Source organism: Guillardia theta (assembly GCF_000315625.1).
Source record: "Guillardia theta CCMP2712 unplaced genomic scaffold GUITHscaffold_105, whole genome shotgun sequence".
NCBI classification, from domain to species: domain Eukaryota; class Cryptophyceae; order Pyrenomonadales; family Geminigeraceae; genus Guillardia; species Guillardia theta.
Window position 1 is genome coordinate 122,506 of NW_005434569.1, and position 13,974 is coordinate 136,479.

Consider the following 13,974-nt stretch of genomic DNA (forward strand, 5'->3'; position numbering starts at 1 on the left):
AGAAATGGGAATTTTCTGTTATGCAGGCTACGTACTTGTACAATGCTCTCCCGAGTTTCAGGAATTTCGGCAATCTTTCTCCGTATACAATCTATAATGGAGATGTTTTCGACTTCAAATCTCTCAAGACCTTTGGGTGTATGACATTCTTCAAGAATAATGTACGCAGTTCGAAGATTGAAGATCCAGCTAAACAGGGCATTATGCTCGGAAATGCAAACGCTTTTCCTGGGCATACCATTGGCTACTTGGTATGGTGTGTTGACGACAACAAAATCTATCACACGAATAATCTGACCTGTGATGAATTCTTCTTTCCATTTCGACGTGCGGGACGGATGAATTGGCAAGAGGATCCTGAAGTGGTGGTAAAGCACGATATTGACATGGAGGATGATTCGCCTGTCAAGGGTGTTGAAGATGAACGGTCAGAGGCAGTGAATGCTGGGACTAGTGGTCGTCGAAAGAGAACACGGTTGGAGGATCATTCACTGGAGTCGGATGATGAGGGGGTAAGGGCTGCTGAGATGGTGTGCCAGGACAGCGATGAAGATTATGTGCCTACAGTGATGGTTGACGGTGGCCGAGAGGATGCGGATCATACGGATACAGAGGCAGCGTCGTCGACCAAAACATGTCGTACCAGACGAGACTTTCGTAAGCAGAGACGGGATGCCGAAAACCGCTTCATCAACAGGCGGGCTGAAGTTGTAATGGATGATGGGAAGGTTCGAACGGGGACGATTACTCAAGTTGTCTTCAAAGACGATACATTCTTGGTGCGTGTTACGTTTGACGACAAGTACTGGATATTAATCCATCCGGACAGTGAGAGCGTACGGATTTTGTCTATGGGGAAGGAAGTTACCATGATTGCTATGTCGGAGGCAGAGACATCTGAGTTGTTGCCTGGGGATGAGCTACAATCAGGAGTTTTGCCGAAGAATGTCTTCGAGTTGACAGGGTGTAACGATTATTACTTTCGAGCGTTTCCTCAAAAGGGGGATAACATCCTTTCGCAGCTGGTGGAAAAGACAGTTCGAGGAAATCCCGATGTCTTTCTTATGCACAGGAAGTCTCCTCTGTCATCTCAGCTGGTACCTGGAAAGGTGCTCAACGGCGATGGAAAAGAGGTACTGTTCGTATTGGACGAGGGTAATCGTTCGACTACTTCTCAGCACTCTGCACGATGGATACCATTGAGACGGGAACGGTGGAATGATGTGGTCCCACTCATGGAGCCAGGGGATGACATTGATGTTGCTCGTGATCCAGACTGTATTGATCTTGGTACAAGTGAGTTGACACAATGTTTTCCCAGACTCTCGTATGCTTGTCACCAACATGGCGCTAGTTGTTCCTGTATGGGAAGCTGTCAAACTCTCTGCAGCATTTCTGTCGCGAGCTCCGCCATCAGTACAAGACTCGAGTTCGACGGCAGATCCTCGCAATCGAAGGGAGATGTTGTTGCACAAGGATAGAGAATTGTGGGAGGCAGCTGAACGAGCTGAGATTCAAAAGATGGAAGAAAGGCGAGTTTGGGAAGTGGTCCCGAGGTCTGATGAAACTCGAGGTAAAATTCTTGCGAGAGCGATGTGGGTTTATTCATCAAAGAGAGATTTACATGGCAACATTCTGAAGAGAAAAGCAAGGTTGGTTGTGATGGGCAATCTTTTACCCACGTCCGAGGAGTTGTTTGCGCCGACGACGTCGATGGATAACATTCGGTTGTTACTCAGCATAGCGGCAGGAAATGGATGGATTATCGCCTTCCGAGATATCGCGGCCGCGTTCCTATACAGTGAATTGAACGAACCGATGTTCATGATACCGCCTGACATCATGGCTTTGCCTCCGAATGTTTTGCTCAAAGTAACCAAAGCGATATATGGGACGCGAACGGCTCCGCGACGATGGTGGGAAAAGCTGTCTCGGGAATTCCTGCGTCTGGGAGCGGAACCTGTGGGACATGATGAAATCATTTACAGATATGAACACAACGGCTCAAGAATTCTCATCACGACATGGGTGGATGATCTTCTCCTGGTATGTGAGAATCAAGAAGTCTGTAATTATTTTTTGGACTGCTTGAGCAAGGTATTCGACTTTTCTGGAAGTGAAGCTACAGGTACATTCCTGGGTATTCGTGTTCACCAAGATTTGACGAAAGGAACTATTACCTTGAGTCAGAAGCATTTTATTGAACAGCTGGTTGAGAAATTTGGAATAGCTCTTCGTTCAGTGTTTACTATCTTGCCTGGAGTGTACATGCGGAGTTATCATCTAGAGGGAGAATTGTTGGATAAGTTCTCGGTGAGACAATATCAGGCTCTTCTTGGAACAATCTTGTACGTTGCTAATGGGACAAGAGCTGATATTTCATTCGCGGTCAGTCTCTTAAGCAGATTTGCACGGGCACCCAGAGTGCGTGACTGGGATGCATTGGTTCACTTGGCGAGGTATCTGTACACGACGAGAGATATTTGTATTGTTTACCATCAGAGAGGTGTATCTGTTAATCAGGAGGTGTTTCACAATGAACTCGTAGCTGCGAGTGATAGTGACTGGGGGACGGATGTCTTGACGCGACGAAGTCAGTCCGGATGGGCTATCGTAATGAACGGAGGAGTTATTTCATATGGTTCGAAAGCGCAGAAAGTGATATCACTTTCATCGTCAGAGGCAGAAATCTATGCGACATCGGTAGTCGCCAAGCATATCAAGATGTATCGAAGCTTACTTCAACAGTTAGGGTTTTGCCAGCAACGTCCGACGATGCTCCTGCTGGATAATGAGCCGTGTATTCGTTTGTTGACCGAGAAACGAGCATATTCTAGACTGAAGCACATCGACTTACGTGCTAAGTTTGCTGTTCTCATGGTGGATGAGGGAGAATTACTTCCTGTGAAAGTTCCTACTAAGTTTCAGCCTGCGGACCTGTTCACGAAAATTCTGCCGTTTACGAGGTGGAAAGCAATTGGTTCGTTTCTATTTGGAGAAGATTTCAACGCTCAAGGGGTATGCTGCAGTGATGACTCTCATCCTAATGAGAACGATGGCACTCTGTGAGCATCTTGACATGTAGTACGCGAAGGGTGGAGTTCATGCTGGTTGAGTGGAGTGAAGTCAGCCATGGGAGGCGCAGTTGCAGGACATGGGGGGAAAGATTTTCTACAGAATCAACGCAGTATGATTTCTGTCGCAACTGTGTGCTGACTGTAGTTGTAGAGACTGCCTGGAGACAGCGCTTTGGGAGCAACTTTGAACTTCAGTGGGATTCATCCCAGCTTGAATACAATGGGGTTCATCGTACAGCTGGTATCAACGAGCAATCGCCTACACCAATCTCTGATTCAGGGAGGGAGAACCTTGGCAGGAAGGTTTGATATTGAGAAGTAGAATCAGATGATTGGCGTGGCGTGGTATCAAGCTTCTTCTCCCGAAGACTGTTCAAGGAACTCTAGGTCAAGTCAAGCAGGTTAGGATGTGAAGCCTTCCATCATGATCGCAAGATACAAGACCTATGATCGCAAGAATTGAAATGAGAATTGAAATTGATGAAAAATCGGCCGTTGAGAAATTGAGAAATCGAAAATGAAGAGATGATTGATGGGAAAGGCAAATGAAAGAAGATCATATGGTCAATATGAGAATTGAAATGAAAAGATTTCAAATGAAATCTCAAGAGCTCTCAGGTGATATGGCGCCAAATCAATCTTTCATACCGCGGTTAGATAGCGATTTGTTAGAAGGGCCCGTAGAGCAGGATAGTTAGGACAAACACATTGGTCATGAATGGTGGACATCATTGGGTGGAAAATTTGGATTGAGAAAGTCAGATGGGTGACAATTGAAATCGATGGGATTTGAAGCACAATGATGGGATGGATGACTAGATGATCAGAAAGGTGTCTGGGGAGCCTGACTGATCAGAGGGGAAGCCTGACGAACAAGTGCAGTGCGGCACAGTCGAGTTCAGGTGGTGGAGGAGTGTTGATGGTACTGACGAGGTTTCTATGAAGGAGAGTGTGTAGGTAAAAGATGGATGGAGAAGGATCTGGGAGCCTGAGCAAGAAGCAGCTTGGAGCATGGAGGAGGAGATTGCGATTCGGGAGGATGCAGGGTGCAGCTAGCATGGGAGGATGCAGGAAGCTTGATGGAGGAAGCAGGGAGCTTGATGGAGGAGATTGGGATCCAGGAAAAGAGCAGGCAGCTTGGAGGAGGAGAGCGCGGTGGTGCAGCTTGGAGGAGGAGCAGGGAGATGTTTAAAAAGGGGGTGGAGGATGAAGGATGAAGTGGAAAAGGAAGCTGAGAATCTCGCTTAACTTCGTCAGGGAGGGTGTAAGAACTCGGATAAGTTCTTGGAGACGGCGAGAAGTTCAGGGTATTGCGTCTCATCGATGGACGAAGCTCAGCGAGATGGAAGTGGGTTTCGACATAGGTCTGGAATTAAGGAATCGACGAGCCTGAGGGTCAGGCGGAGAAGAGGGGGTTAGGAGGACACGTGTCCACTGCGCGCTGTGCATTGTACTTGGTTGCAAGGGACTGAAGGGAAGGTGACTGCTGTGAATAAAGGAAGTGTTGGTGGTGTTGTGTGGTTCTTCTGAGAGTTCTATCACCATCAGTGAAGGTGTTAGAGACTGCACAGCTGTGTATCGTTGAGGTGAATAAGGTTGGTGTAAGGATCTCAGGTGTACTGAGAATTAGTCTTTGGTGGATCTTGGGTTAAATAGATTCTGGCCAGTGAGGTGGAGGTTGATTCGATTAGGCATAGCTGAGATGCAGTTCCAATGGTGGAATCTGAATGACATCAAGTTAGCAACCTCAGGCCTCCCGCCTCCATATCACCCTCATCCTCATCCTCTTGATACAACAACGCCGACGACAACAATTTTACCTTAACGTCGAGCTTGAAATCTTCGATAACATCTCTGATCTTATCTCTGTACTGACCCGTATGTATACCCATAGTTGTGCTTCCACACAGCATCCATGCTCTTGATGTACATGCGCAAGCTGCTCAGACAGTCAGACAAGCGCACTTCCAAGGTACACCAAGAGCGTACCCGTAGATCTCTTTCGTTGCCGTGACTATGTCGTTATACTGGAACCATTGGAACTGTGTCATGCGGCACAGCAGGGTAAGCAGTACTACCCCAGCAGCCCACACGTCCACTGCTGTGGTCTGGCACTGCATGCCCATGAGCACTTCGGGCGCTCGGTATTCCCGAGTTCCCGCGCGGTTGACTGGACGTTCGAATTTGACCCCTGAGTTCCTCACTGTCACCGATGCGTTCGTCTTGCTGACGCCCAACATGATCCGCCTCTTCGCCGCCATCTGCTGCGCCATCTCTAGCTTCTACTGCTCCTTTTGATTCCGCGAGGAGCGAGAGCTGGCCGTAGAAACCTCACGAGAGCTGGCCGTAGAAACCAGACTGTATGCTAGAATATGAAACTCAAGCATCATTGCAACGCCGCTTCCGACATCACACGGACGGTACGGCCCGGTACCGCCGGGCATTGCCGCCGCGTGCCGCTCTGGCTCGGAACTTGAACCGTTGACTCACCGGCGCCGCCCGGCCGTAAGCCTGGGACGGCCCGGTCCGGTCACCAGTGTTGCATTACGTCATGATCTTGGATTTTCGGCATTTTCTTCCGGCAGTGGGTTGTCTTCAATCGAGAACAAAAGTAGGGTGGGGTAGTTGTATAAGTATTCTACGTTTGCTGCTCTGGTACAAATTACATGTTTTTAACAATTTCAAATCGATTTCAAAGCCTCTGAAATCTTCAAATCCCTAGCCCGAGCCATCCACACGCCGCGCATGTCGCCACTTCAGGCTTGCACGCCGGCACGTCTCCCCATGACCTTGGCACGCAGTACACTGAAAGAGGACCCAGCGTGACGCCATAATGGCAGCTGTCCGCATTCGTTTGCAACGAGCAGCTGCTCAGGCAGGACTGAATGTTCGACGATCGAATGAGATAGAGTTCTCGCGGTTGGAAAGATCAAAGCCTGACCTTATAACCCATGGAGTTCCTGAATGTATCAAACAGCCCCTGGCAGTGGAGCGAAGACTCGAGGTGTCAAGTGGTATACAATGGACAGATGAACGTATTCAAATATCCTTGAATATTGGTCCAGGGATTGGAATCGTGTACCCAGATGCTGGAAATGGCTCGAGAAGACTTGGAATAGTCAAGCGTGTTGACATTCAAACATCAATGTTTGAAGTTTATATGCTATATGATCGGAGCCTGCTTAAGAGCGTTGATTCAAATTTGATATCTGAGCATATGCCCAACCACCAAGTATCTCATTTCACCCGACAGCTCAAAGACAATCAGTGCCTGCAATCCGTATATTGTGAAACTGTTAAGATCGATGAGGTCCAGGATGTGTTCCAGGTGAAGTACCCAGTATATCAGCTTCCAGATCATGAAAATGATGAGAAGGTGGTATATGTCATTGGTTACATACATTTTTGTTCAGAATACATCGGAAAGCAAAAGTACTGTGAATGCGCCATTTTTTCAATTTCAAGTCCTCGTGATTTTATTGAGAAAATGATGCGAATGTCAAGTGCTACTGAGAGGTATTTTGTCATACACCAGGATCTTGCTGCTTTCAAAAATCAGTTGTTCAAATGGTTGGTGGCAAGGGGATCATCGCGAGAGAAGAAGAGGACAAAGCAGTTAGAGTTCTCTTGCGTCGATGTTTCTATAAGCAGTACTACCGCATCTTGTCACTTGTTCCGGAGGCTTTACGACCACTTCTGAAGGTAAAACGTCAGCAGACAAGCTACAAGTGGTACATTTGCTGTGGAGATTCCTACAAGAGCCTGTCCGAAACCTTTGCCAAATCTGAGTCGAGTATATGTAATCTTACCGATGATGCTTGTTTGCAAGAGAAATTCACTGGTCGTTTCTTTTCATTCAATGCAAGGTCTTGACGGTTTTGGAGACGTCGAGTGGACGGCTCCCTCGAGATCAGAAAAACAGAAAAACCGGCGAGGTTCTAAGGTTTGATAGCAGTCCATGCTCAGCCGCGCGGTGGATATGTTGAGACTTAATCTGCTTATGCCATATTTATTAGATTTTGGTCTTACACTTGTACATCCTCTAAATCATTTACAAAATCGCACAAGGCAAATGAGATTGTTAGAGATTCCACCAAGATGTCTATGCCTCTGCCTCTGCTATAATCGTTGTCATATACAACTTCTTCAGGCTCGTACGGAATTCCGTCGGCAGCGCACTGTGCCTGCTTCTCACGCTGTTCTTTTCTCGTTCGAGTCATATCTTGAATTATACTTTTTCTCCACAGCAACCTCCCTAGTTGCTGGCAAACAAAAGTTCAGCCAAAAGTCTATGACAGATGAAATAATGCAATTACCTTGTGTCTCGCCTCCACAGTTTCCATACTTGACAGAGATAGGGTGGTCCCAAATTCTTCAATGTGCACTTTGAAGAGTTTTGCAAGGTGACCTTGAGCGATGAAATGAAAATAAACTGCAGAGAACATATCTTTGTCTCCTGTCAAAACTGGATATCGAATAGCAAAAGAGTTCAGTCTTTTGGGTAAACTGTCGATCTCCTCCTTGCTCAGTTCATGAAAATGCTTTTTCGAAAGCGTTTTGTCTATCGAACACCAATTTCGAAAAATATCCTTGCAATACACCTGCTTGTCTGGATCCGTCGGGTACAATACCTCCATCACCCCAGGCAATACGTTTTCTTGAAACTTGATGCACCGTACCCCATCCAAGTTGGGCATTACATACTCGTCGGTCTTGTATTTGTACTTGATGTTGTGGTTGTCGAAAACCTTCAAGACTGCGTCCACCTTCGTGGGCCCGTTCTTCTTGGCCACTTTGAAAATCCATCTCAAAAACATCTGGTCAATTCTCATTCTGTTATGAAGCAGGCAGGCAACAAGCATTCGCAGCACGTCGTCGCCGAAGAACTCAAGCATGTCGGAGTCCCGCGCTTCTGCGTCATTCTGTCTCAAAACCATGACTCGCTGACCTTGTTCAAGTCTTCCAGAGTCTTTCGTAGTTTCCATCTGATGCACGTCTTCAGAAGTTATTTTTCCATCATTTTCTATTTCTCCATCATTTCCTGTTACATGCGTACAGCTTTGAATAAATTCTCTCTGTGATGCAGACATGCTTGGATCATTTAGGACCCCGAAGTCTCCCGCATCGATATCTCTTGATTCACAAAAATCTGCAAGAGATGTTCTTTCGGCGATTGGCTCAATTTTGAAAATACGATGCCTTTCCTTCGTGCTTTCTTTGCAGTATATACAACAGTGTGCATCTCGTATTCCTGCCAAGGTCAAACTTAGTGAGAGGACAAAACAATGGATGGTCGTACCTTTGATGTTGAAGAGGCCCCAGAGTCCTTTGAGATCAGCCTTCACGTGAAACGTAATGGTGATAACCTTCTCAGGATAACTCTCTGCCTCGGTAGTGGTCTTCTCACGTCCACCTAGACAGCTCAGATTCCCATGCTTGTCGGTGTAGAAATGCAGGCCACCTTGTATGGTTTTTCCATCTTGAGTCTTGTAATTCTTTCTGATTTCCTGAATGCTTTGTTTATATGGGTGAACAATGTTTTTCTGAATTTTATCTGCAGAGTCTTCGCCGCTCACGACAGCAAACGTTACTAAACATTCTTGATTCTTATTTCGTTTTTCCTGTTTGAACCGATACTCGCGTATGATGGGAGTGTCTTCGTTCCAGCGTGCACTTAAGCACAAAGTAACTTCTGTATGAGACGAGTCACTCTGCGCAGATTTTCCCGTCCTGCACCCGTCATATGAAATCCAAGCATCAAGGCTATCTGCAGTTGCTATTTCGGGACATTCGGCAATAACTTGCATGTACTTCATTTCCAGGGCGAGTGCAATAGGAACCCCCTTTCCGTCAGGCAAGTCGATGATAGGAAGCTTCTGTCTAATCAACGACTTCATACTTCTTGCCTTCTTGGAGACCGAATCATAGGATGGGAAAAATCCAGACCGTTTACATCCACTCAACTTTGCTTCCGAAGCATTATCTGCATCTTTCTCAAGGCAAGTAGTCGCTTTTCGCATTATCTTGCAAGTCTGTCGTAGCTGTTTGTCAGTCATCTGCATTTTGAGGCAATCGATAGCCACAGAGTCAACTGTTGGACTTATTGAAGATGCGATCTCGTTCACTGCCCTAAGCACCGAGTGGTCCTTGCGTGCATTGTCAGTCAAGAAGGGCTTGGTTCCTTGTGCAAATCCTGACAAAAAGGTGGGAAAGAAGAACATGGATGGTTTGCTTGCTATTGTACACATTTCCCCAAAAAGTCTGGCGACGCATGAATCTTTAGCCCCACTAATTTGTTTCAAACATCGCTCAAAAACATCGGAAACAGGTGTGAACTGCTTCCACATCTTCGTAAGGCAGCTTCGTTTGGCATCGACCCATTCGGGCTCATCTGGAATCGAGTCAAAAGAATGAAATGCATGTCCTTCTTGCTCCGGGCATACACTATGCCAGATAGTGTCGAAATCAACAGTTGGGTCGAAAACTTGGTTTTTCTGCATCAGATCCTTTAAATCGAAATAATCCAGTAGCGCTTTCCCGATGACAGACTGTTCTGATAGTAAGAAACCTTCACCACAAGCATCGACGAAGCCTTTCACATCGGGCAACCCATCTTTATCGTAGAATTTTTCCACAGATGCCAAAACTGCTAGACCATTGTATGAGCCATGCTTGATTCGTATGCGGAGGTCTTTGGCTAGTTTGGGAACATTTTTTTCAAACGCGAACAGCCAGCGAACAGATGTTTTCAGGGCATTGATGATGATCTCAAAGGATGAAGTACGAACAGGTGTAGTTGCAAAAATCGACCGATCAACTCGTCCATATCTTCACGGTCCAAAGGACGGGCGGCGCCGCGGGCGGTCCAAGGACATGGAGGAGCTGCATGGTTCCCCCTGCCAGAGACAAACTCGGCCCGCTTCAGAGCTCTTGGTGCCGACGAGCAAGCTTGGGGGGGGTCTTGAGATGCACTCATTGCAAGCATTGTTGTAATCAAAGCATCAGACTTGAAAAAGATAGATCATGTTTCGTGAGACAGGTTGGTAATACATGTCTACAAGCAAATTGGCGGCAAAATATATACCAGACTGGAGGGCACCCACCCCATGAAATGACCACATCAATTCCTATCACCCCTATCTAGCACTCAAAGTCTCTGTTATAGGTGTGGGTGGGCATTTGAAATTCGGTGTCAGGGGTAGGTGGGATCCCAAGTTGCTCCCACCACCCACCCTTTGCTGATTCGAACTTTGTGTTTCTCCACCTACCAATACTCAAGGAGCAGTCCGTTAGTCAAATAGGGGGGTACAAAAGGGAGACACGGGGACTACCCCTGTACTCATCACGAATGTGTCTGGTCTGGTCTGAACACGTTCACAGACCACAATTCTGTTTCTCGCCAGGGAGTAACTACCCTACCCTGCAACATCCTTTATTTTCCACCGGTCCAACTAGACTTCATGAACCCTACCTGTTCTGTGACTATCATGATGGGGTCCCATGATGCGTGAGAGAGTCATGTCCACCCGACACGCCGGCACGTCGTCCTCTACACCGCCGGCACGTCGTCCTCTACACGCCGGCATGTCGCCAATAGAACACCAGCATGAAGCGGGCCGCCGCTGCGAGCTTGGCGTCATAGTGACATGCAAAGAGGTTACAAGCCTTGGTTGCTGAGGAGTGATTTAGGTTGCAACGATAGTGAATGACTGGAACAGCGTTCACATGCCATGGTGAGTATCATGCCGGCCTGGCTTCAAGCTCAGCTCCTTTGGAATGATCATCGGATCACTGCCGAACGATTCTTTGTAGCCTGGAATCCTGAGTTGCTTTGGTGAGATGTTTGTTGAGTTGGAAAGAAGCTGAAGTAGTTGCCAAGCCGCTTCATTGCAAGCACTGAGTTGAGATTTTCACTGGCTATCTGCACTTCATGATTTGAAATTTCTGTGGCGATGTGCAAGAAGTGGATCAATGTAAACAGTGAATCGGTGTAAACGTGTTAAGATTTTCATTTGTTGCAATCTTTACATGAATGCTGCTGCTCATGATTCATCTCATGTCTGACTGTACATGCAGAAAAATTGGCGGTAGGTACGATTGTTGCCAGGCCGCTGTGCTATTTGGAATGCAGGCAGTATGCTGGTTTGGCTTCTTATGAATGAGACCTTCGAAGCATCGGAGATTGATTTCGATACCTGGAGATAGTGCCAAACATCAACCTTGCCTGCTTTGTGAATCAATATCATAGTATGACCCACCCGCTGTACAGAGGCCATTGGCAAAGTCGGGTGGCAGAAGTACATCTCAGTCACGGTATAAATGTCCAACTTCTCATCCGATGATGATTCGCACTAGGATCTCATTGCTAGAATCCCATCGATGCGCTGCTGTCACAATTAAAGTGTGTTCAAATTACAATCTATCAAGATAAACTCCCTGTGATGACAAGACACAGTGCCATCAATGCAACGAACTGCAATCAGCAAACGGTAGAACAAGTCACTGAGTGTCAAAGGGCTTGATGCAGCGCAGGCTGCGGTACTACCTTCCACATAATTTCGTCATCCTCCTTTCCACCGTCGGTCGGGCTATCTAAATGGCAGAAGCTTGATTCAATCATTACAGGATGGCTACTGCAACAAGATTTTTCATCGAAGTCTGCAGCACTTCATCTGATTCAAGTTGTCACCAATGAAAAAACTGTAGCAATGATTCAGCTTTCATTGGTCTCACTGTCACACGGCCCGGCCTGCCAGATGTACCTGTCAGAGCTCATAGGAACCGAGCCCGAGTCAGACAAAGGCCTATCAGGATGAAAGGACAGGTGGCTGTCTCGTACTCGTGTTCGAAGCTGACTTCTCCTGGATGACCCAGGATACTCTACTCCAGTGTGAAGCTGCTGAAAGGACCCCTGTGGAGGCCTTTGTTGCAGCAACCGTGTACCCGTGGGGGACTTACAAGGTAAACAGAAGGGGTGCGTCTTGTGCAGTACGACCCGTTGGAAACAGCTTGCTGCCATGCAAGGACGGGGTTCTCTTCCCTGCGAGAGAGCATGGTATCCTCTCGAAGGTCAGAAGGGATGCTTGTCAACTTCCAAGAACAGGACACCCCTCCTTTCTGTAGCCAAGAGACGGCACCCCTGGCTCATTCCTCGAAGCTATAAAAGGATGAAACTCGTCAGAGCTAGGTGGTCCTCTTCCCCTTTCGTGTGTGTGCCACGATTGTTGAGACGTCTTTGTGTGTATCGTCTTGTCTTGTTTTGTGTGTGTGTGTGAAAGAAATAAAAGAGAGTTAGATCTCCTTCTGTTTCACCGCTTTCCCTCTTAGTAGAGAAATCCAACGTGAGTTCTTATTGAACTGCGCTTGAAGGTCCACTCGAGAATCTTCGAGGTGTGACATAAAATTGGTAGCAAGGTTGTGATCGGTGATAGAGATCGATTCTTCTCTCTTCCCCTCCCTTTCTCCACTGTTCTTCTGCTTCTTCCTACGCTTACGTCGCGTAGATGTCCGGATACAATACTCGACTCGCAGCTCGCATGCTGGACGAGAATGCTACGGATACTTTGGAACATGACTGGCAATCTGCTGCCGGCATTGACGACGATCTTCGTCCCGAATCGACCGAGGATCGGTCGCTCCAAAACATGTCTGCCGCGCTGCTGGAGGTTCAGCAGCGGTTGAACGCTCTCGAAGCTCCTGCTTCTTCTGAGGCGGTCCCGCCCGCCGCTCTCAAGCCTGGACCGCCCCCCATCTCCTCGCGTGACGGTCCTCAGCTGGTCTCTCTGGCTGATCAGCAATTGCTTGCTAAGTTGCGCAATCTCCCCAAGTTGGATACTGCCCGCCAAACTAGCGCCAACAATGTCTTGACATGGGTTCAAACCATTCAGTACTCCTTTGCTGTGTATGGTATCCCCCGAGCCAACTGGGTTGTCCATACCCTCGATTTACTGGATGCTCCAGTGCGCCAACACTTCGTGGCCAAGTACCCGCCAGAGACCTTTCGCCGCATGGAGTGGGATACATTTTCAGAGGAAATTCGTGAAAAATTCCTGCCTCCTCACCTGCTGTCGAATCTCATTCACCAACTCGACAATTTGAATCAAGACCGTCAGGAATCTCTTGCTTCGTATGCTGCCCGAACCCTGACCTTAATCGAGCAACTTCAGCTCCTTCCGGATGGTAAATTATTTGCGACGTCCTCACTGGTCTGCAAACGGTTCATTAATGGTGTCCGATCGCATATGACTGCTCTACTCTTGAATCAGTGGGTGACTCTACAGCGTTCGGATGATGTTGACTTCCGTCAGCTCAGGGAGTACGCGCTCAAGATCGACAATCAGACCAGAACCAAAGAACATTCGACGGGAGCAGATCCCCACCGGCAGCTCTACTCCGTGCAGGTGGGCAATCGCTCCTCTAATTCTAATGATCGCAAGAGTCGTCCTTCTGGCAAGGCTTCGGCCTTCAAAGAGCGCCGTGCTGCTCGGCAGGACGCCAGGAGTGCGGGAGACTCCTCGTCCCCAAACACATCGACCAATGCCATCCGTTGTTACAACTGTGGCAAACTCGGACATCGATCTTCCGAGTGTCGTCGTACCCGCCGCAGTCAGAGTCCTGAACGTGAGCAGTCGTCCGACTCCTCCTCTCCGCCTCTGCTTGGCGCTGTTCAGACTTCCGACGACCGCAAGGCTGCTCCGTCCGTTGCAGCTAACAAGATTGCTGCTCGCTCGAAGACGCCTAAGCGCCGTCCTCAGGTGCATTTCTCTGAAGAACTGGAAGATGAAGTGCCTCTGGACGGTGACGCTCTCGAGGTACACTTGCATCCGATTGCACTCCATTCCCTTGGCTCTCAGGAGCACGGGGCGTCTTCAGGATCGCTTCTCTATCTGCCCATTGT

At 47.8% G+C, this 13,974-nt stretch overlaps 2 protein-coding genes across 2 annotated transcripts; both read right to left on the reverse strand.

Annotated features, from left to right (window-relative positions):
• Positions 1-4,768: 4,768 nt before the first annotated feature.
• Positions 4,769-5,225, reverse strand: GUITHDRAFT_155169 (hypothetical protein). The gene is made up of 2 exons (XM_005823622.1): positions 5,067-5,225; positions 4,769-4,976 (listed from the first exon to the last, which is right to left on the reverse strand). The coding sequence occupies exons 1-2, from the start codon at positions 5,195-5,197 to the stop codon at positions 4,811-4,813; spliced, it is 297 nt and encodes a 98-aa protein (XP_005823679.1). The 5' UTR covers positions 5,198-5,225; the 3' UTR covers positions 4,769-4,810.
• A 1,877-nt stretch (positions 5,226-7,102) lies between these two features.
• GUITHDRAFT_145556 (hypothetical protein) lies at positions 7,103-9,965 on the reverse strand (the record flags this gene model as incomplete). The annotated part of the gene is made up of 4 exons (XM_005823623.1): positions 7,103-7,339; positions 7,394-8,226; positions 8,377-9,844; positions 9,912-9,965. 4 exons carry the CDS (start codon positions 9,963-9,965, stop codon positions 7,103-7,105), a joined length of 2,592 nt encoding a protein of 863 aa, XP_005823680.1.
• Positions 9,966-13,974: the final 4,009 nt, after the last annotated feature.